A 24,391-nucleotide genomic window follows, 5' to 3' on the forward strand; every position below is an offset into this window, starting at 1 on the left:
AGATTCCGGGCAGACATTCTATTTCGGCGGGGGGGGGGGGGGGGGGGGCTAAAGCCTATTGACGTCTCACACACACACACACACACACACACATACACACACACACGCGCGACGGCGACGAGGCGTGACATTGCAAAAATACGTTATTTCTCATAACATATTATATGTCTGCATGTTTACGTTAGTGCAAAATGGTATTAAAACGTGAAGAAACGGCACTATTTCATAGTTTATTAAAATAATACGAGTCGAGTCTGACTCCGCCATGACAGTTTTCACGGACCAATCAGAGTCCACTAGACTCTCACGTGGGCAGAGGACACCAATCAGAGTCCACGAGCGAGTCTCACGTGAGCTCAAGAGCTCTGTTTGGAGGGGGCTGGGACCGGAGCAGCCACACGTGCCCCCCAAGCATACAACCCTGATTGGCCCATTCAATGCGCCCGCTCTTTGGGCGCTTTCGAAATAGATTAAAATGTGTGCAGCTTCAGTCCACACTACACACCACCCACCAGCAGGGGGTGGTGATGTGCGGACTGAAGTGTCAGGCTAACATTAAATAGATTAATCATTTTAAACGAACATACACAAAGCTATTTAATATGTTTCTGGGAAAAGAGCGACCGAACTTTACCTTGACGATGGCTAGCCAGATTGACACCAAGCTATTTGCCAAAAATAACCGATCTACAAGCTTACTAAGTTCTCATCAGAATAGGGATGCGAGTGTTCAACTTCAGGTTGTTAATTTATTTTAAAAGAATGATCCTATCACACATAGTTTTTTTTTAAATACATTTGTGTCTAAAAAATAAATCACCACGATTTTATTTTGAAGGCCAGAGCCTGGCTTATTGCTGCCTGCTCCCAAACTAGAAAAGTTAGTGCTGATCACTTCACAGACCTCTCGGCTTGGCATGAAAACAACACACGTACAAATGGAGTTAAATTAACATTGATTTTACAATGTGAATTAAAAGGCCATTAAATGGGGACTAATTCATCTTAAACTGGGGGTCATTGAAATTAAAAAGGTTAATGACTGCTAGAGCTGTAAAATCACACCTGTGTGAACTGAGCGGTGGTTGTGGAGGCTGCGCAAGTGCACAACAGCACTACTGTGTGTGTGTGTGTGTGTGTGTGTGTGTGTGTGTGTGTGTGTGTGTGTGTGTGTGTGTGTGTGTGTGTGTGTGTGTGTGTGAATGTGTATTAGCCCTATTCACGACCCGCCCACTCAGCATCCCCTGGGTGCTGAAGTCCCGTTTTGAAGGGGTAAATCCTACTATAGCCAATAGAGTTAGCACAGAAATCGCAAATTTAATGCAATTTCCGAATAGTAAAGTATAAAATACGGCTAGCATGATCAAGAACACAAGATAGTAAACGGCACAAAGCATTATAATTTACTTTACCGTTAGAAATAACAATTTGTTGGCTTTAAGTCCAGTATAGTTTCCCCTTCTAAATTGAAGTCAGCACCCGGGGAAAACTGAGAAACGGAAGTAGGTGGGCGGGCCGTGAATAGGGCTAATTCAGGCTAGACTCAACAGCACCCTCTCTTGGCGCCCAGTGCTACTCAGGCTACATACTCAGGCTACAGACCCACACGGATATAAGGATACACACACGGCCATGCTATGGAGCGGTCTACCACCGCTCAAAAATCTTCTCATTAATACGGGGCCATGGCATATCTTTTCAAATGGGGGTCCGCAGGCCAATAAGTGTAAACAGACTGTTCAGGTTTCCTGACTCAATGAAACTGTTGTCACATTGTTTACAGTGGGAAAAGTACTCCATTTTACTTAAGTAAAACTATCAATACGGCAGTGATCTGTTTTGTCTAAACTGTATCAAAATCATTTGAAAATAGCAGCTCTCACTAGTCATCGTTGCTTGCAGCTTTAGTAATAATAATTATGATAATAAACCTTATTGATAATTATGATAATAACAAACCTAATAATAATACCAAAATAACTGATCCAAAATACCGCAGCACGGCTGGTCTTCACTCAGCCAAAATTCTCACGTCTCCCCCCCTTCTCCACTTCCTCCACTGGCTCCCGGTTGTGGCCCGCAAAGAATACAAAACACTGATGCTGACCTTCAAAGCAGCCAATGGTATAGCACCTCCATACCTCCAAAACCTGATCAACTCCTACAACACCAGCCGTTCACTTAGATCAGCCAACACAGGGATGCTGACAGAACCGTCGCTATAAACCACAGGACAAAAATCCAGTCGTCCTAGACAATTCGCCCTCCTGGCCCCCAAACTGTGGAATAAACTCCCTGTCGCACTTAAAACGACTGACTCACTCCCTAGCTTCCATTAGAACTACAGACTCACTCCCTAGCTTCCGCCGTGACCTGAAGACTCACCTCTTCAGACCCAACCAAAACCCATAGCTCTTGTCGTAGCACTCGCCTACCCTCAAGGACCAAACATGAAAGCTAGTTAGCATTCTTAGGTTTTATATAAAGTTTTTACTGATTTAGGTGCTTGGTCTACAGTACCTACATATTTTTTTTAGATTGATATTTCTACGCAATTGATGTATTGATGTTGATGTATTGATGTATGACCTTGCTTATTGTAAATTGTAAAAATGCCTAGTCTCGCGTACCAGACAACTTTTCCACAATCTCCGAATGCTATATAGAGTCTGGAACGGCAGCTCCCGAACGGCGAGTATCGGAAGTAGCCGCTGCTGCACTGAACTGTAGTACCACTGGAAACATAACAGAAACACAATAGCTCAGACAAAGTCATTCGAGCGGCCTATTTTTTTTATGGGTGTATAGTCTAAGAAAACGTTTGAAATGGAGGTAACACCAATAACACCAGAGAAAGACGAAATAACACCCCCAGAAATATTGAAAGAAGACTTAACGCTTCCAGTAGGACATGTTATTGCTACTGCACCAAGGGAGCGGTTGCGTCACATCCGCTTTATCTCACACTCATTGTTTATTCTTCCGTTTGCCAGACTGTATGCCGGGAGCATTTGCCCAAATCGCAGAGGCAACAGTCTGGCCTCGCGAGACTACTAAATGCCTAAACTGTAAACTGTAACTTATTAGCTGAATCGGTAGAGCACTCGCTTTTGGACCAAAAGGTTCTGGCTTGGATTCCAGCAGGCACCACCACTCAGCGTATGAACGGCAGCTAAGATGTGCACAAAGTTCTGGGAGCTGACGATAGCTCACCTCAGCTCAGGCTCAGCAGGGAACCCCACAACCTTCTCATAGATTCCATATAGTTTTATCGTTTGTGTACAAAAGGGTCATGCTAGGGAAGTCCCACCAGCAGCCAACCCTCCCCCTGGCTAGTCATGGACAGCTCCACCCACCTCACCTGCTCCCACTTCACCACACCTGCACACACTCATTCATCACCGGCTAGGCTATATAAATGACTGTTTGGTGTGTCAGGCCTTTAGTTCTCCTTAACCCCAGCAGTAACATCACCACCGGAGAGTGCCCTGCCCTGGAGTCTCAGAGTCCTTGTTATGCGTGGATGAAGTGAGTTAGTTTAGAGTTTAATGATTACTTACTTGATTACTTGTATGGTGTTATTGTAATTGAGCTCACTTGTTTGCTGTAGAGAAATGCAGCCACCACAATAACCCCTTAAGAATATTACATAGTACATGTTTACTGTTTATTGTCTGCCTTTAAACATGCATTGTTTGTGATGCCAAGTGCATAGTAGTAGGTATTGTAGACTTAAAGGAAGTAGGCATTGCTGAATGTATTATATTGTAGACTTCTGAAGCTGAATGTATTATGTATAATGTTGAATACCTTAAGACTGTTGTTTATTAATGATGTTGAAATATATTGTTGGATGTATATTTGATTGTATTCTCTGTTTTATAGAATAAAAACCATAACATATGGAACCCACTCTCTTCAATGGCTTTCTAACAGAAGCCCCATGGTGAAGCAAAACCCCTAGCCAGCCCTGAACCCTAGTCAAACCCCATCTACTTTACAGTTTGACAGCACAATCATCAGTGTATTTTGGATTTATGTCAATTTGTGTTTTCAGATATTTAACCACTTGAACAGTCAATGCTAAATAAACTTGACCAACTTCACTCTGTACCTAATCTGCTCTTTTCCCCCTCTACACCAAAGCTCTTTGCCAAAAATAGCCGATCTACAAGCTCACAATGCCTTGCAGCACGAGGCGTTGAGAGCTTGGAGATCTGCTATTTCTGGCTAAAGTTCATGGAATATGGATAAGGATATGCAGTATTATATTATATGATATTATATTATATTATATTATATAAAAAAGGAGGGGAAAAAAAAACGTTCTATCGCTCAAAGATTTGGAGGACCCCCTGTAGTAACCATGAGGACCCCCTGTTGAAGACCCATGGTCTAGAGCCAAACACTGGGCTGGGATGCTTGTTGTGGGTCGCAGACACATTTTTATGGATGAATTTATTTATTTTCGTCCTTTTCTTTTTTACAGTTTATTCCCCCAGGAAAACAAGTACCAAAAAAAATCAAACATCTATTCAACAGAATTTCAAAAAGATCGACGCATTATTGTGGGCCTCCAGCTAAAACCCTGTCTGCTTTGCGTTACATTTGTGACCGAACACAGCTGAGGGCTAGTCATTGACATTTTTTTTCATTTTCATTTTTTTTTTTCATGTGAATCATAGCTACAAAATGATATATTGGTTGTGAAGATTGACCCAACAGTTTTGTAGATATGGCTTATAGAGTTATGCCATGCAGAAATACTAGATCTGAGAAATTCAGCCTTTTAGATGAAATGTAACCTGCAAAATGTGAGGTTTCTCTTCACAATAATTTAAAAGTCTTATTTACATGCAGAGTTAAGCTCTGGCGTTTAAGTGAAATGTAGCCTGATATTTATGAAATGCTTTTGTTGCTTTATCACATTTTAGAAGAAAAAAAAAGAAAAAAAAGTATTTCAGGGCTGGTCTAAAGCTGTGCTTTCCGAAATGACTGCCCCTCTGCTATGCTGGGTCACATTTGTGCACCTTCAACGCGTACGCTTCCACGAAGCCCTTGCCGCACCAGGAACACTCGAAGGGTTTCTTGTCGGCGTGGAGGAACATGTGTCTCTTGCGCGCTTTGCTCGAGGCAAAGGCTTTGGAGCATTGCGTACAACCGTAGGGCTTTTCCCCGGTATGAGTCCTCATGTGAGCGGTGATGTGGCAGTGGGCGATGAAGCCCCTCCCACATATCTTGCAGGCGTGCAGCTTTTCTCCCGTGTGGCTCCTGCTGTGCAGCCTCAGCTCCCCGCTGGTCAGGAACGCCTTGCCGCACTCCGTGCACAGGAAGTTCTTCTCCCCCTTGTGCATGAGCATGTGCCTCGCCATCGTCTGGTTGGCCGTCTTGCCACAGATGTGGCACGAGTAGCGGCGGTCATCCGTGTGCGTGCGCACGTGGGCTTTCAGCACGCCCGAGCTGCGGAAGCCCAGGCCGCAGTGCGCGCACATGAACGGCCGCTCGCCTGTGTGCACGCGGCGGTGTACGGCCAGTAAGTCCTTGCTGCGGTATCTCTTGTTGCACTGGTCGCAGTGGAAGGGCAGCGTGTGCTTTCTCACGTGCACGGTCAGAAGTCTGCGCTCCTTGAACTCGGCGCCGCAGTGGCTGCACCGGAGATCGGCTGGTTTGTGCGGCGGTTTGGTTCGGGGATCTCTGGTGACGATGATGTGTTGCGTATCGCCGTCTGCTTGGAGGTGAGTGAACGAACACAGCGGGCAGCATGTGTGCGGCCTCGCTGCTGTGACGTGATCTGCACATGAAAGAAATAATAATAATTAAAGCTGCAAGCAGCGATGACCGGGCCCTTGCAGCTCTACCCACGTCACAAGGGGCAGCAGCCAATCAGAAGAGGGGGCGGGGCTAGGTTACACCAATTAAGGACAAGGAAAGTACTATTGAATATCGGCCAATCAGAATAGGGGTGGGGCTAAGTTAAAACAATTAAGCTGAAGGACTCTGAAACTAGTCAAATGACACCACCCACAAGTTTGTACGACAAACGGTTGATGAGTAATAGCCAAAAAAAGGAATAATCAAGTATCGACCAATCAGAAGAGGGGGCACATCCTGTTTGGCGAAGGAAGTTTGACGATTTGCCACGGTCACGCCATTTTACGAAATCTCACGATTCACACAACTTTTCATCGTCAAGGTATCTTGTGTACGCTGAGCGAATTCTAGGCTGATCCAATTAACCCCCTAGGAGGAGTTTGTTAAAGTGCGACATGTGAAAACGGCCCAAAATGCGCCAGAACGCCACAAAGAGGTAAAAATGTCTATTTTTTCACCACTTATGATGTGCATGCAAAGTTGCACAACTTTTGGAGCACGTTTGGCGTCTCAAAAACGCGATTCATTCGGCGGAAGAAGAAGAATCTTTACAATTACAATAGAGTCCTCACACCACTGTGTGGTGCTCGGGCCCTAATAATACAAAAAAAAAACTGCTATAAAAGTGAATTAACTCTCTTGTCGTTCGTGTCCGTCGTGTAAAATGCATGCAAAGGAATAGTCCACTAAAGTTGACAGAGTTAGAAGCAGAATGGGTGGGGTTAATGATTATTAGGGTTATCTCTACAGTTATAATAACTAAGTATGGGAAAAGTGAGTATCTACAATGGGCAGTTCTTAGGGTTCCACAGACCATCAAAACCAGGGACATGCAGAGAGGCAGGGGCTGAAATTTCTAAAAGGGCCTTTTGGTGAAAATATCGAAAATAGCCGACCTCCAAGCTCACTGCGATGCGTTTTCGGTGCGTTATACCACACTGGACTAATTCTTTCAGGACAGTTTGGACAAGGCCATTACTTCTCTTGAATGCTGTCTTCAGGTATGGCATGGCATTTGCCTGCATTCATGGTTTGGAGAGGACACTTTTTACAGACAGACAAAAGGGCAGGGGCTCAAGCCCCTTATGTGTGCATGCCTTATCAAAACATTTTAATAACTTAAACACAAATTTCTCCTCACCAGCAGTAGCGTGGTCAACCTGGGACTGTGGTGGTGATGGTTCTGGTGGAGTCGTGGATGCAGCTGGGTCGGGCTCAGCCTGAGTAGAAGGATCTATGCAGACATAACAAAGAAGAAAAAAAAGAATGAAATGAGAGGTGCTATTTATGAGTTAATTGTATTAACCCATTTCAAGTGTCTTCTAAATCCCTCTAAGTTCTTTTGGGAAAAACGCAAGTTTCTATGTCAGTGGTGCTCAAACGTTTTCATGTCAGAGACCCCTAGGAATTACATGCATTTGGCCGCCGACCCCATCTCCAAATATGTTGTTCCAGGGACCCCCCCCCCCCCAGAAGCAAATATTTGAGCTACAAATGTTCACTTAAAAAATCACATATATTCAAAGATTTGCACACATTTTCACGACTTTCCAAGAATAGCAGATCTACAAGCTCGCATCTGCTATTCTTCACCTGTTAGAGAGCATTCAATAATTCTAGGCCTAACTGGGTTAAGCGTTCTGTGAAGCTTGGTCAATGTGACCCTGGCCAATACAAACAGTCACCAACCTGCTCTTTACTAGGACGATATAGTAACTGAATCGAAAAATGTATTTTAATTTGCAATGATCTACCATATCGATATGCTAAACCATAATATCGTACCGTTTTGACTTTGTATCGTATCTGTATCATTTTGCAATGCAGATAATCTGTATCATTTTGCAATGCAGATAATCTGTATCATTTTGCAGTGCAAATAATTGATTGTTTAATTTCTTTGCTAACTAGTTACTATATCGATTTTAAATCATTGAATCGAATCGAATCGTTATACTAAATGTAATGCCTCAACTCTTAGTGCTCGTCAGGATGGGGGTCCCCAGTTAAAATATGATTATCGGCCTGAAAAGGTTGAAAACCACTGGCCTAGATTACATGTCTAATGTGTCTGCAGCTTCCCAGGAACATTAGATGCACTGGGAATGACTGCAGAAAACAATATTTATACCAGTGGGGTTGGGCGATATGGTGATAATTATCGTTGAGACGATACCATGTCTTTACGATATTCCTTTTCAGAGATATCGTATATATATAGTGATACAATGAGGGAGCCTTGTAAAATAATCCTGTTGAATTGTTAATACAGAGATTCATTGCAGAATTAATTTAAACCTGCATTTTGGTCTGAATCAGCAGTTCTCAAAATGTAAAATGTCACGGTCTCCCCTTACGCGTCCATTTGGTTTCATTTGTACACTGTCAGAGTTACATACGTGTAAGGGTCAGATTTAGACCTCCCAAAGGGAACCCAGAGAGTTCCTGGACCCCACATTGAGGACCACTGGTCTAAATGGTCTGCTGCTCCTTTACCTTGTACTGTGTTTGGTGGTTGTACTCTTAATTTGAAGAATAACCATAAAAACCAACATTAAATAGAATCATGATAAGTTTGTGTGTTGTGATACAGCTTGGAAAAATATTGTGATATTGTATTTTTTCATATCGCCCACCCCAACGTACAGTGGTGTGTTCTAGACTTTTTTGAGGGCATACTATAATCTATGAACCGCGGCTATTTGTGTGGCCAGGGCAGACGCCAGTGCATAATGCCTATCAAATACGCTACTTTGAAAGGTTCACGAGGGCAGACGCTATTCATATTTTCTTTTCCGACAGCAGACGCCATATACGTGCGTTACAGGTAGAACACAGCACTGCCTACTAGGGCATTAACGACTTGTGATTTTTGCAAGTCGACTCGACTCAGTAAAAAGTTGAGTTGAAGTCGACTTTATCGTTTGATGACGTCATCACATCACACACAACCCCCCAATTATTTTGGGGGGTCCCCAGATGATTAACTTAATGTGAAACATTGTTTTCTCACTCAACTGTAAACAAACCAACATAATGTTTAAGTGTATAGAGGGTATCTGCACATTTCTTAAGTGCCAATTTAAAGACTTTTTAATACCTCTAAAATGACAAATTAAACATTGTCCAAAATGTCAAATATATAGGGGCAGAAATTGTGAAAATAGCCGATCTACATGCTCACAGCGCCTCGCGATGCGAGGCGTTGTGAGCATGTAGATCTGCTATTTTCACAATAGAAAGTTTTTTGTTTTTTTTTACTTCGACTTTCGACTTTCTCTGGTGAGAGTCGACTTGTCGTCTTTTTTGTTAATGCCCTACTGCCTACGTACCAGTAACAGCAGTAGATATTGTATTTTTACGTACCAGTAACAGCAGTAGATATTGTATTTTTACGTACCAGTAACAGCAGTAGATATTGTATTTTTACGTACCAGTAACAGCAGTAGATATTGTATTTTTACGTACCAGTAACAGCAGTAGATATTGTATTTTTACGTACCAGTAACAGCAGTAGATATTGTATTTTTACGTACCAGTAACAGCAGTAGATATTGTATTTTTACGTACCAGTAACAGCAGTAGATATTGTATTTTTACGTACCAGTAACAGCAGTAGATATTGTATTTTTACGTACCAGTAACAGCAGTAGATATTGTATTTTTACGTACCAGTAACAGCAGTAGATATTGTATTTTTACGTACCAGTAACAGCAGTAGATATTGTATTTTTACGTACCAGTAACAGCAGTAGATATTGTATTTTTACGTACCAGTAACAGCAGTAGATATTGTATTTTTACGTACCAGTAACAGCAGTAGATATTGTATTTTTACGTACCAGTAACAGCAGTAACAGCAGTAGATATTGTATTTTTACGTACCAGTAACAGCAGTAGATATTGTATTTTTACGTACCAGTAACAGCAGTAACAGCAGTAGCGGAGCCCGTAGTCTCCCCGGGCGTCCCTAGCAGGGCGGGGTCTCCCCTGCAGGTCCCCTGGCGGCCGCAGTGAGAGCACGAGAAGGGCTGGTCGGCCGTGTGCCCGCGCCGGCGGTGCTTGAGCAGCTCGGATCTGTAGCGATACTGCCTGACGCACTGGCCGCAGCGGAAGGGTCCGGTGTGGACCCCCTCGTGGCGGATCAGAAGCTCCCGCGTCTTGAAGTCGGCGCCGCAGTGGCTGCACGCGTGGCGGACATCGTCGCGTGATGTGTGCGCCGTCGGGTCGGTCGCAGCGCCACCGCCGGGTTCTCCACCGCCGATGTGTGCCTCTCCGGTGATGTGCGCCTCTCCGGCGATGTGCTCCTCTCTGATGTGCCGCAGAAGACCGTCTTCTTGGCTGTGAGCGAACGAGCACAGAGTGCACGTGTGCAGCCTCGCTGCTGGGAGGGGAACGGCGCCTGAAAGACATTATATGGAAGAGTGGGGGGGGGGATTATGACGCGGATTACTGTCACTTTAAGAATCATCTTAAAAAACAAGTTAATATTTTTATGATGTCATTGTGGGGATGTGCAATTATAAGCCAATCAAATTAATTGTCTGTATTACTGTACTGGTCAGTTGTTGTTGGGCAGATTACACTGAGACAGTTTCAGACTATTACAATTTCGGGGCTGACAGCCTTTAAGGATATTTCTGTTGTTTTTGTCGCATTCCTATACACACAACATGAGGAGACTCTTTAGCCCCTTTTCCACTGACATGGCCCAACACCACACAACTCCACATCGCCCACTTTTGTGCCAGGTTTTCCATTACAAGGACCTGGGTAGAGTGGTGTGAAAGTGGTACTAAACGTGGTACTGAAAAATATCCACTCCAGAGTAGGTCTGAGCCAGGCCAAACAGGGCCACACACTTCATAATTACTGATCACTCAATGATCGGATAAGCGGTTGAAGATGAATGGATGAATGGATGGAAGTCTCCATGAGGTGAGTCATCGATAGAAAAGGTAATTGTTGGGGTGAACTATCCCTTTAATACACATTCCATGCCATTGAGGAGTATGTTTGGATATTGGTCTTATCATTGTTTTATATAAAAGCACAGTCTACTGTACACAGTGATATGCAGGAACTTCATTTCCCACAATGCTTTTGGTTGATGACCTCACGAGGAAGCGAGTAAATCTCAATAGGCTCCTATTCATTGCTACAGCAAAGAAACAGCTTTAATCTTCCTCCAAAACGCTTTTCTTTTCACGCGCTTAGAATTTTACATTTCCGTGTAGAAGGTAAACACCCCGTCCGACTTCCGGATTCGTGAAATGACACACCACGGACACGATCGGGGCTTCTGTGGCTCTTCAAAATAAGGATTGTGTTGATCGTGTCGGAAACAACAATAAAATAAGATCTGGTTGTCCCAGAGGTTAAGTGGGCCTTTAAAGGGACTACACCATGAATTTCACATTTTCCATTTTTTGGTCTTCCCAGTTATATTCTATTGGGCCTATGAGGTGGGTGGGGTGCCATAATTTTTAAAGGCATGGTGTGGCCCCTTTAAAGAAGCATTTTGTTGTCACGTGGGACACAAGGACATTTTAATTCAGAGATTGAATGTATGGACAACAGTGAAAGTAACCCTTACCTGAACGCCTCACAGAACAAGAAGGGTTTGCTGGCCCTTTCTTCAAATCTGCCGTTTCATTTCTTCTCCTTTTGTTCTCGCTGCAGTTCTCCGGAACCCATTCTTCATCACTTTGCGTCTCCTCGGCACCCTCTTCTTCCTCGGCACCCTCTTCTTCCTCGGCACCCTCTTCTTCCTCGGCACCCTCTTCTTCCACGGCGCTGTGATCGGACTGCATGTCTTTGTCCTCCTCGCTCCTGTGCGGTGATGACAGCTTCCTGTGTGGTGATGACAGCTTCCTGTGTGGTGGTGACAGCTTCCTGTGTGGTGGTGACAGCTTCCAGTGCGGTGGTAACGACTTCCTTCCAGACCTCCTGCACCTCGTTCTGTCGGAGGCCTCCTGCTGTGGTTGGGTTTGAGTTGACGGTGCTGTGGATGGAATGGAACCATGACTCTGAACTAGGGATGGGCAATATGGAAAAATACAATATCACAATATCTTATCACGATTCTTTTTCATGTTGGTTTTTATGGTTCATTTTCTCATGTTACTTATCAGTACGACCACCTACAAGCGGTAACAACAACTAAAATAGAAAGGAGTAACAGACCATTTAGACCAGTGGTCCTCAAAGTGGGTTCCAGGGACTCTCTGGGTTCCTTTTGGGAGGTCTAAACTGGCCTGTATGCAAGTATGTAACTCTGACAGTATACAACAGAAACCAAACAGATAATCCATGGGCCATACGAGATGTGTCGGTATCGGAAAGGTGGCAAAGGTTATCATGCATTTTTGAAAAGCTCTATATCTGTAGATTATAATTTGGTATGATAACCCTTTCTGAGACACAGCTAAATTGGTGTTATCAGCCGCTAGAGTTGGTGTCCCATTAACTTTACATTACAGGGAAAAAAAAGCAAAAAAAGATCTGCTTGTAGCATATGAGGGGTCAAACTAGGGGTTTTTCATGATTCTGAATCCATTGCAAGCATCTGTTTTGCACAAAAAACATTCCTTGGGCTAAAAACCGGCCCCACAAGGCTATGGTTTAAGTGATGAAAAGTGATGAGTCATCACTTTTCACACTTTTGTGGGGGGCGTTTTAGCCCAATGAATGTTTTTTATGCAAAACAGATGTTTGCAATGGATTCAGAATCATGAAAAAACCCTAGTTTGACCCCTCATATGCTACTTAAAGCAGGTTATTTTTTTGCTTTTCTGACTTTTTTTTCTATTGATCACTCACACCAATCATATTTTTGGGTTTTTGACTCATTCTTAAGACACAAAATGTATTGCAATAAATGTACCCCCACTGATTCCGGATGGAATGCATTTGGGTCCCCATTCCCAATCAATGGAGGTAAATTTACTTTAATCACATTTTTGTCTTAGGAATGCGACAAATACAACAAGATGTTATTGAACTCAAGTCTTCAGGGCGTGAGTAAATAATAGAGTCATTTTGGGGGTGAACTACTCCTTTAAGTGGAGACCTTGACATTGTAAAGTTTGAGAACTTCTGATTTAGACCAAAATTCAGGTTTAAATGAATTCTCTGTATTAACAATTCAACAGGATTTTTTTATAAGGCTCTCCCTCATTGTATCACGATACGTGGGTGGGTGACGTGACGTAACGTTTTCGCTGTCCTCGGTGTCAAACATGTATAAATAAAAAATATATTTGTCAAAAACCTTCTGAATATTGTGCAGGACATTAAGCTTTATGTGAACTTACTCAAGATTAAAACATTTCATTCCTCATTTCTTCAGAATCTTCAACCAAACATGGCAAAACTCATATGGTGTGACTGTCCTGACCTTGTTTCTCAAAGTGGGAACTTGAATAAAACTAAGAAAAATCATTGCTAAAAATCATTTGAAAATGAATTTAGGCTAAAAAAAATGTCTATTTTGAGCCTATATCTTTTCAAAGTCAAAGCATAATGTTTTCAGTCATTTCTGATCAAAAACATTTTGTCCCCCAACCCAAAATCATTTGGTGTGACACTAGTTTGGAAAAATTAAACAGGCAATTATTTGGACACCTATTGGCTAGAGAGGTCCTTCTTCTGTAAGGCTATTCAGCACTCCCAGCACAACTGCAAGACAGGTGTCTGAGGTGAGTTATGATTTTAACATTTTCATGAAATGCCATCTTGTTGAAACGTTGACAAACTCACCATTCTGGATGTCTTTTGGTGTGACACCTTTTCTTTAAAAAAAGCTTAAGTTATTTGAAGTTTTGGTCATATTTCCATGTAGATCTAGGCTGCTTTGTTATAGCTAGCATGCTGTTAGCATGCTAATGTGTACATAGTAGCCTCAAGGTAAACCTAAATGGAGAAAACAGTAATATGGTGTGACACTTAATCATATGGTGTGACATGTCTGCTTGTCACGCCATATGACTTGATTGTCACACCATATGATTTATACTGTATTTAACTACAGATATAACAATAAATAACAAAGTTCCATGTTTCTTTTGTACATTTAAACATTTGTTTTAAACATTTTTACATAAAATGTAATTTAGCTTCATTCAGTGATACTTCAAATTCATCAGACAGAGCAGAAACCCCTTCACAGAAACCTTAACATATTGTTTCAATCTAAACAATATTTTCTCTTTGTCTTAAACTATACATTCCATTTTCTTTTGTCAGCTGGAAAATGACAAGTGCTGAGAGAACGAGAAAGTACAGGGAGAAACTAAACAATGACCCAGCAAGGAGAGAGGAGCCAAAGGGGCGAGACTGCATTTTCTAAGAAGAGCAGGAGGTTGTCTGTGGCATAGCAGAACCACAACAAGGCAGCCGGTTTGCTACCCTCACCAAATACGACTGGCTGATGTACAATACAGTCTAAATGTATAATCTAATCTGATCTAATACTTTTGTACTTTCACTCACTGGACTGGACAGTGGACAGTGTTAAGGTAGGACCCGAGACAAAACTAGCGAAAATAGCTGATCGACAAGCTCTCAACACGTTGTGCTGCGAGAGCTTGTAGATCAGCTATTTTTGGAGTTGCGCAACCCAGCACTCTTTAGCTAGTGGAGATGTGGTGTAATGTCATGATTCCTAATTACATTTGTTCAACACAAAATGCTGTGTTCAAGTTCAGGAGACTTCGGAAAAAAGCAATTTACCTGAATGCTGAGTTCTGTTTCCACTAATTGGTGTTAATAAAATGTTGCCTTGGCTCCAAGTGTGGCTATGCGCCTTATTGTCTCTTTAGGATCCTTCTGCCGTGGGCCGGCAGAAGACTTAGGTGTGTGTAGCATTCCTGTGCACATCCTCATCATCCATCTACTACTACAATTCTTTCTTATCCCATGTTAAAGCCCTACAATAATATCCTGTTCAGAAATATTAAGGCCATGTTATCCTGGGTAATTGTTTAATCAATCAGTTTGCTTTGACACATGAAGATATGATCATACGGTGTGACACTAAATCATTTGGTGTGACATTCCAAATAGTGAAAAATCATACCTTTATTAATGATTAAACCAAAAAAATGTGTATGCATTACATAGAGAATATTATCAGGAAGAGTCACAAATATTTGTGTAATTTTAGAGAAAGTTTTGACAGAATACATTTAAAATATGTTGTAAGATCATGAACATGGGCCTCACACAGAGTGTCGATTATGAAAAAAACATACAGATATAATTAATTTTCAAAAAACTATAGTGGATCACTGGTTAGTTATGATAAAGGACTTTGATAAAGTGAGTAACTTAAGAAAGATGTACTCCATTTTCATTTTATGAACAATTATTTTCATGTCACACCATATGACGATTTTAGGCACAAGTACAACAAACTGCTGAATAAAGTCTGATTCCAATCAAATATCTAAAAACAAAATGTATTTCCATAAGGTTGAGAGTGAGTAGAACAAAAGTAAATAACTTTTATGCCTGCAATTTAAAGTTTTTTAAAAAACACATTTTTTGGGGCGTCACGTCACTGACCCACATACGATATCTCTGAGAAGGCATATCATGGAGACATTGTATCGTCTCAACGATATTTATCACCATATCGCCCACCCCTACTCTGAACCCGAGACGATGTCAAATAAAGAGTTCTTCATAAATAAACAAACGTAAATAAATACTTCCTCCTGTGGCTTTCTCACTTGAATCTATAAAAGATTAGAATCGCAATCAGAAATTAACCATCTCATTTATCTGCACCCACCAGGAATTACTTTACGTCACACTTAAAGGACAACTTTAGTTTTTTACAACAAGGGTTCATAATATTGTAATTAGAGAAAAGAAAAAGTGAGTGTTAAAATGTTTTCATTTGCTTCGTTCTACTGTTTTATCACATTTACCGTGCTAAAATGTGGTGTGCATACGCATGGGGGCATGCGTACAAGTGGCTAAATATGTCTTTTTAGACACAATAAGCCAGCCGTTTCTTTATTGCTATTTACAGTAACACTTCTAGCCCCCACAAGTCACATCCAATCATGAAAGGTTGTGTTGTATCTTGGGAATGAGCTCATTCTGTGTAAAATGACATATTTAGCCACTTGTACGCATGCCCCCAAACACTGAAATAAGAATCTCTAAAACAATAGAAAGAAGTAAAATAAATCAATTTAACACTCATCTTTTATATTATTTAATTACAATCTAAAATATGAACCCTTGTTGTAAAAAACTAAAGTTGTCCTTTAACATTTCAAGTATTTGTACAGAGCTTTTTTTATTATTATTATTTCTTTTTTGACTAGTAATGTGTTTATTTCTGACTACATTTTACAACATTTGGCACTAGGTACATATTATCTCATCCTTTTACAATGAATAGTTCTCAAGTTATGTATGTATTCATTAATAATTTAGCATGATCTGTGGTGACCAAATGCTGTACAATGAGATGTAATGTAATACATTAACCTTTCATAGCTAGGGCACTCACAATTATTACATAATCGTCTAATTGCAATTATTTGACATAATCACAAATATTTTGTCATAATCGTCATAATCGTAAATGTTGAAAAATGTTCATACATTTACAAACATTTTCAGAAATAGTGTAAATAGCCGATCTACAAGCTTACAACGTGTCGCATCGCGGCGCGTTCTAAGCTTATGGATCGTCCATTTCCACTATCAATGTTATTTTTTAAGTATAAAGTTGTCAAATATGTCAGTAATTTCTTTGTATATTTAGGTTATGTGTCATATTTGCCATGTGCAACTTCAAAGCCTAAAGGCCGAACAGAAATGTAATTATCAACGACAAAAACACAATTAAATCGTTAATCGCAATTAATTAATCGTGTAAAATGTCATATCGTGACAGCCCTATTCATAGCCTCTTTTTCGGTTGAGTGTATCGAGTCACTGCAGACCTGAAGAGGTCACTGTGCATCTCTTCATGGCTCACATTTATAAAACCATATTATACCACATGTTAAAAGAATCCCTGGCTAATATGACAAATATGCGTTAAAACATTATAATTATATATTATATATAATTATAACTACAATGTAAAATTAAAAACACCTTAAATATTTTATTTCTTCTAGAAATAGCTAATCTTTCACTCAATAGGGGAAATGCCTGTCGCAAGTTGATGATGTCATAAATGTCATGTGGGATCTATCCCTATGGAATGTATGGCATGCATGTGCAAAAAACACTTTTGAAATATTGATTTGATGCTCATATTAACCATAGGAAGTATTACGTTTGTTTTTATTTGCACATGCATGCCATGAATTCCATAGGGATAGATTACACTTGACATTTATGACATCATCAACTTGCGACAGGCATTTCCCCTATTGAGTGAAAGATTAGCTATTTCTAGAAGAAATACAATAATTAAGGTGTTTTTAATTTTAGATTGTAGTTATAGAGGACAATTATAATGTTTTAAGGCATATTTGTCGTATTAGTCAGGGATCCCTTTAACAACTAAGTTACAACCAACAACTAAACATCTTTTTGTAATTTAAACACACATTTCTCCTCACCAGCTGCAGCACGGTCAATGATGATGATGATTCTGGTGGACGATGGTTCTGGGGGAGGCTGTGGAGTCATCCATGCAGCTGGTTCTGGGGGAGGCTGTGGAGTCATCCATGCAGCTGGATCAGGCTCAGCTTGAGTAGGAGGATCTAAACAGACATAAATGATCAACCAAAAAAAACATTGCCTAGTAATACTGGCATACTGTACAGCAGGGGTCGGCAACCTTTTTGACATGAAGTGCCATATTTTCATTGTCTTGATGGTCAGTGTGCCATGTCAATATTTATTTTAAGACATCACATCAGAATGTCATATTTCCAATTGATTTAGACAGGACATAAATAACAACCTTTATGTTTTCTTCTTTTGAAGATAGATATTCTTTTACATTAGGATGTAGGCCTAGTGATCATTAGACTGCATTATTACCCGGCTTGTTTGGATGCTTGATTCTGATTGGTCGAGCGCTGAAATCAGCGGTGAATTTATAGGCGTATAATGACCGCTCCGCTCTATAATTCACCGCTGCCTAATCAAAGGCATGGACCAGCACTTATAGTTTGAAGGGTCGAATGAAGGGTCCTCCATGAACGAAGGGCTTCGCCTCAGGGATTATCAGCCTGTCGAGACCATATTTCCCCATAATGACCACGCAGCAAGACGTTATGGCATACAAAACTAGGTCATTTCCTCAGGCGGTGATTACAAACAGGATACATGAAGGGCTGGGAGGTGATTGGTCCATATCTGACTGTAGACAGGCAGGGCTGGGAGGTGATTGGTCCTTATCTGACTGTAAACAGGCAGGGCTGGGAGGTGATTGGTCCGTATCTGACTGTAGACAGGAAGGGCTTGGAGGCTGGGCCGATTCCACAGGCGTGCACCGTGCATCCGTCGTCTCCACAGAGACATCACCTACACAAAACCATCAATTATTCATCATTTACATACAGTATATAAACCTGTACAAAATGTTGACATGTAATCATGTAATCCTAAAGAGAACTGGTCCCCATTACTGCCACGTTCCTGTTTTCATTCTTTCTCAGAGAACCTACCGCCGGTTCTCACAGTAAAGAGGTACAAAAATTAATTAAAAAAATCAGAGTGGTTCCTCTACACAGAGACACTAGCATCCCTGTTCTGGGGGCATACATTAGCCAACGATATCCCATCTACAAGCTCTTTATTTTACTTTAAGAGTACAGTTATCATTATTTACCTCAAATGAGCACCCACTTTAAAAGGTAAGAGAAGCCAGGTAGTGAAAGACATAGCAAGTTTTTCGAGTTAAGAGCGGATAGCTAGTGCTACATTACCCGTTAAGCCGCTTTTCGACTGCAGTTTTAGCACTACACCACACAAAAAATATCTACATTTTCCATTACAAAAAAGTACCCCTATCGGTAAGAAACAAATTGACCCTTTTAACTGTGATTATAATACAATATAAATTTGTATAACAACTATCCTAATTATAATGCACTGTAATGAATAACTGTGATTATAATACATTATAAAGTATTAATGTATTACTATGATAATTAAAATACACTATAATAGATTATAATAGTGGTTATAACACAATAGAATCTATTATCATGTATTACAACTATATCCTGGTGGTCTAAATGAAAAGTCAGTGAGTGATCAGTCATTATGAAGTGTTTGGCCCTGTTTGGCCTAGCTCAGACCTACTCTAGAGTGGATACTTTTTAGTACCCTGTTTAGTACCACTTTCACACCACTCTACCCAGGTCCTTGTAGTGGAAAACCTGGCACAAGTGGGCGGTGTGGTGTGGAGTGGTGTGGAGTTGGGCCAGTGGAAAATGGGCTTTAGTGTTTCCACTACTAAACCACTTACCAGCAGCATCACTGATGGAAGACTCTCCTGGCTGGTGCTTAAGCACAAAATCCATAAGGGCAAACCATAGTCCTCCCTTATGCCCACTGATGATGCCACTACTGGAGTTATGTTCCCTGATCTTTTTATATTCTGACCTGAGTCTGTATATTTTATTCCTGCAACTGATTGGGTCTCGGTGGTAGCCCAGAGATGCTAGTTTGGTGCTGATTCCAACGTAGACCTTCTTGTTCCTGGGGTTGAGAAGTTGCTTTTGGACGCTCCTTCTCGCCCACAGAGTCATCAGAGCCTGGACCTCCTCCTTAGACCAAGAGAGGCCTGAGGGGACTTCATGGGACACGGGAACGTCTATGAGAAGAGAACACATTAAGCAAAAGCAGTGATGAACTGGTGGCAGTTTTACTGTGCAAGTATACAGGTCCAAGTTCAAGTTCCCTCAGCTCTATTGTTCCCTCAATGTTAACCACTAACCCTAACCTCACTGAGGGAACGTAGGGTCAAGGGAACATAGCCATGATCCCCAAGTATACAACCATAAAATCACCATATCTAATGTTACCTGAAACTGGAATTATTCATCACAATCTCCAATTTCTTTTTATTATTTTTTTGATTGATAAGGACGAAATCAATTGATGTTTTGTATGTGTCTGAAGTTAACATTGTTCTAATAGGCCACCGGGTTGGGTTATAATGTGCAGATTTGTCTTCCCTGTGTATTTGAGTCAAAAGGCCCAGTCGAAAAACACAGGTTTAATGACATCATATAGTCATCCCCTCCCATTTTACCATTCACTCAACACTGTGGGTGTGGCTAACTTCAGCTGGGTCACCACCCACCATGACAACCAGGCATACCTAATGAACTGGTGGGTTACTGAGGCCATATACAAACACAATTTTAACTCTGCCTGTACCTGTACAAAAAATCTTACTCCTAGTATAATCGTGATACCTGTTCATCATGTTTTAGGGGAGAAAATAAATCATGGCACTGCATCTTTAACTGTCTCATTTTGTCAGCCATTTCCATGGTTCGCCACCAAGCGGTTGGGCGAGAGATAACTGGCCACAGGCTGACACAAACATGGAACTGCGGCTGATAAAACAAGCGAGTTAAAAGTATTGTTTCGACAAATCGCTTGGATTTCCCCCACCGTTAAAAAAGTAGACATCCGAGAGACAGGGTATGGGACCTTTACCTTTGGATATGATGTTTGGTGAAGGAAGAATCGAGAAAACGTGTCGAACTATTGCTGGAAAAATCTCATATGGGCATGTGACAAGTGAGTATGTAATGTAAAAGTAGTGTAATCGGGAGCTGTAGCGGAGGGAGAGGTTCCGAAAGGAGCTATAACAACAAACCTGGTCTGTGTAGTTTGACATGTGGCTGTAGTATCACGTCAAGCAGTTTGTTTTGTTTCTCCAGCAGAGTTTCCAGTGTCTTCATCTCTCTCTGAAAGAAGTTGCACATGAACTCTGCGGCCGCACTGAGGCGCTCTAACACAACCACTCTGACATTCAGCTTCCAAACATCACCACGTCGCTGCTGTTTGTCCAAAACACACAATATCTCCTCTCCCACCGACGTCATGTGTTCATTTATCTTCAGCCGTACAGACTTTGTTTGGCTCATTTTAACTCCTTTATGGGACATTTTCCACCGTGACGTTTCTTCTACACCGCGTTTTGTCTATTCAATTCAATTGTATGCTTCTAAATATAAGTATTATCACTCGTTCAGTGAAAAAGCGACATGAAAACAGTTAGCATCGTCGAGCTAGCTAGTTACAACCGCGACCTTTCGTTTGCCAATGGGTCTGAGCTGCGTGTATCTATTCTGCATCTAGCTTAAGGCAAACCCACTTTTAGAGTGAACATTTTTAACTCAAATCTTTTCTTCTGGGGGTCCCTGGAACAAAATACTTTGAGATGGGGGTCCGCGGCCAAATACACATCATTTTGGGGGTCCCTGACAATCTGACATGACAACGTTTGAGAATCATGCACTGATAGGCCGATTCTTCTACAAATCTCTGATAAATCATAAACAGTTTTTGGAACAAAATTATGTCAAACTTTGTCACGTCAAGGACCCCCAAAATGATATGTAGGCTATTTGACTGCAGACACCCATCTCGAAATATTTTTGTTCCAGGGAAGCAAAGTAAAAAAAAACACTGTAAATTTGGGCCTTGGATATCTATTCTGCATCTAGCTTAGGGCCTCAGACCCGTTGGCAAAACGATAACGCGGCGAGCGTACTCACCTACTTCCGGTTGGGTCAACGTGTTTCGCACACGCACAATAAAGGTTCCAGGCACTGTTGCTTTCGCCCCCTTGTGGAGGGGGTGTAGTGATAGTGATACATACGAAGACATTGTATTTTTCAGTGACAGACATTTATTATACATATTTAGTATGGTATGTATGGTATGGTATGGTATGGCAACTGGTAAAAAAAAAATTTAACCTAGCCCAACCCTACCCTCCCCTGCCCCTTCTTATACTGTTTGTTTAGACTTAGTCTACTGTTTTCTTTTTTGTTTTTCTTTACATATCTACTGCATAGTAGCCTACTGTGTTCTATTTGTCTGTCATTCAATGTTATATGAGATACTTCAATGGTTTCCAGTGGAAATAAGCTTAGTCTTTTCATGGATCTCCTTTTAGTCGACCTTGTACCAGTGAACTGTACCGTCATGAAACTGTACCTTTTCCTATGCAAACTTCTAATAAAGTCTTCAATCAATCAATCAATGGTATGGTATGGTATGGTATGGTATGGTATGGTATGGTACATGGTACCGTATTGTAAGGGCCGACTGGGAGAAATGCGGGGCCCTAGCTACAACTGTTTTGTAGCCACTAGCCTTGGGTTTGTGTATTTTACATGATCTACTCTACGCGTAAAATACATAAACCCAAGGCTAGTGGCCACAAAACAGTTGTAGCTAGAAGCCTTAAAAACTACTCCAGTGAGGCTTTAAATCACACACTAGCGAATACAGATTTTTCCCCAGAACTGCAGTGTACAGATGTCGAAGGAGCATGGTGTGGTTTTAAAACCAAATTGACCGATGCTTTAAACAACGTGGCCCCCTTGCAAACCATCAGGGTTAAAGCCCGCCAAGAGCCATGGTATAACTCAGATATTGTCGAATTAGCTAAACTCAGAGACAAAAAGTACGATGAAAAACGAAAGTGCTGCAAAAAGCTTAGAAAAAAATTCAACCCTGACCTCAATATCCAAATCAAGCATCTTACTGCTCAGTGTAAGAAACTTAGAAACCAGACGAACGCCCTAGTTAGATCCGCCAAAAAAAACTACATCGACGTCAAAATCGACGAATACAAAAACAAACCACGAGACCTATGGAAGTTGCTTAACAACCAATTAGGCTTAAAACCTAAAACCATATGCCACAGCATAAACATCAAAACGGACGCCGCTCTCATTTCTGACAAATGTGAAGTGGCTACCCATCTTAACAAAACCTTTACCACCATGGCCCGTTCATTGGTCGAAAGACTGGTCGCCCCATCTGGGCGGTATGGTGTAAAATTTGTTAAGAAATTCTACAATAAACTGGGCGTCAGAAAAGACAGCTTTAAACTTGCCACAGTGACAACTGATGAAGTGTTTAAAAAACTGAGCGCCCTACCTCAACACAAGGCCACTGGCCTTGATAAAATTCCAGCTAGATTTCTCAGAGATTCAGCCGCCACCATTGCACCGATCATTACCCACATAATTAACCTTTCCATCGAACAGGGTCATGTCCCACAGGATTTCAAACTAGCAAAAGTAACCCCCCTGCATAAAAAAGGTAGCAAACTAGACCCTGGAAACTACCGTCCCGTTTCCATTCTTAGCTCCATATCCAAAGTCATGGAGAAAATAGTCTACGAACAGATAGCAAGATATCTCGATGAGAATAATCTGATTTACGAGTTCCAATCTGGATTCAGAAAATCTCATTCCACTGACACATGCCTTCTCTATCTGACTGACCAAATCAAACGCGAAGCGGATGACGGCAAATATAGCGGCATGGTCATGATGGACCTCCAGAAGGCATTTGACACCGTAAATCATTCTATTCTGATTGAGAAACTAAAAGCCATCGGTCTTGACAGCGCAGCAGTGAGTTGAATGCAATCTTACCTGGTGGGGAGGGAACAGGTGGTGGAGATTAACGGTACCCTGCCCCCCCCCCCCCCCCCCCCCCCCCCTCCCAGTAAGCTGTGGTGTTCCTCAAGGTAGCATACTGGGACCTCTGTTGTTCCTAATATACGTGAACGACATGGCATCTGCTTGTGACTGCAACCTGTTCCTGTTCGCGGATGATTCGGCTCTCCTAGTCTCGGGCAAGGACCACTTGCAGGTTGAAAAGACACTTAACTCTGAACTAAGTAAGATCTGCACATGGCTTAATGACAACAAATTATCAATTCACCTGGGAAAAACTGAGTCCATCCTCTTTGGATCAAATCATAACCTCAAAAAAGTCGATAACTTCACAATCAAAGTGGGTGACAAGGTCATAACACGAAAAAACGAAATCTCTTACTTAGGATGTATCCTTGAAGCTAATCTTTCCAGTGAAAAGATGACTTCTAAAGTAATAAATAAAATCAACCAACAAACTCGTTTCCTACAGAGGATCGCCCCAATGGTCAATTTCAACACACTGAAGACCATTAAGCTGGTGCAATAATCCAGCCCCTCTTTGACTACGGAGTCCACGTATGGTATTGTGACGCCCCACAAGCCCTGAAAACTAAAATCCAAACAGCCCAAAATAAACTAATTAGGGTCCTACTTCACCTTCCCTATCAGACTCACCTCACCGCTACTCACCAGTTAAGAGTGGGGTGGCTCAGAGTAGATGACAGAGTACAGCAATTTGCAATGGGCCTGGTGTACAAGATACACCACTATGATACCCAAGTACCTGTCAAAATACTTTATAAACATTAAGGATGTCCATAATTACAACACCAGAGGCAGCGCCACAGATCACTTTCAACCCAGAGTCAAAACCAACAAAGGCTCAA

At 41.5% G+C, this 24,391-nt stretch overlaps 1 protein-coding gene across 1 annotated transcript; it reads right to left on the reverse strand.

Annotated features, from left to right (window-relative positions):
- Positions 1–4,506: 4,506 nt before the first annotated feature.
- Positions 4,507–21,104, reverse strand: LOC308285665 (uncharacterized protein). Its single transcript, XM_080726498.1, has 7 exons — positions 20,696–21,104; positions 19,468–19,678; positions 17,469–18,381; positions 11,468–11,875; positions 9,791–10,273; positions 7,013–7,105; positions 4,507–5,791 (listed from the first exon to the last, which is right to left on the reverse strand). The coding sequence occupies exons 3-7, from the start codon at positions 17,716–17,718 to the stop codon at positions 5,007–5,009; spliced, it is 2,019 nt and encodes a 672-aa protein (XP_080582624.1). The 5' UTR covers positions 17,719–18,381; positions 19,468–19,678; positions 20,696–21,104; the 3' UTR covers positions 4,507–5,006.
- Between the last annotated feature and the right edge of the window lie 3,287 nt (positions 21,105–24,391).

Source organism: Nannobrachium achirus, assembly GCF_963921795.1.
Source record: "Nannobrachium achirus genome assembly, chromosome: 1".
NCBI lineage: Eukaryota > Metazoa > Chordata > Actinopteri > Myctophiformes > Myctophidae > Nannobrachium > Nannobrachium achirus.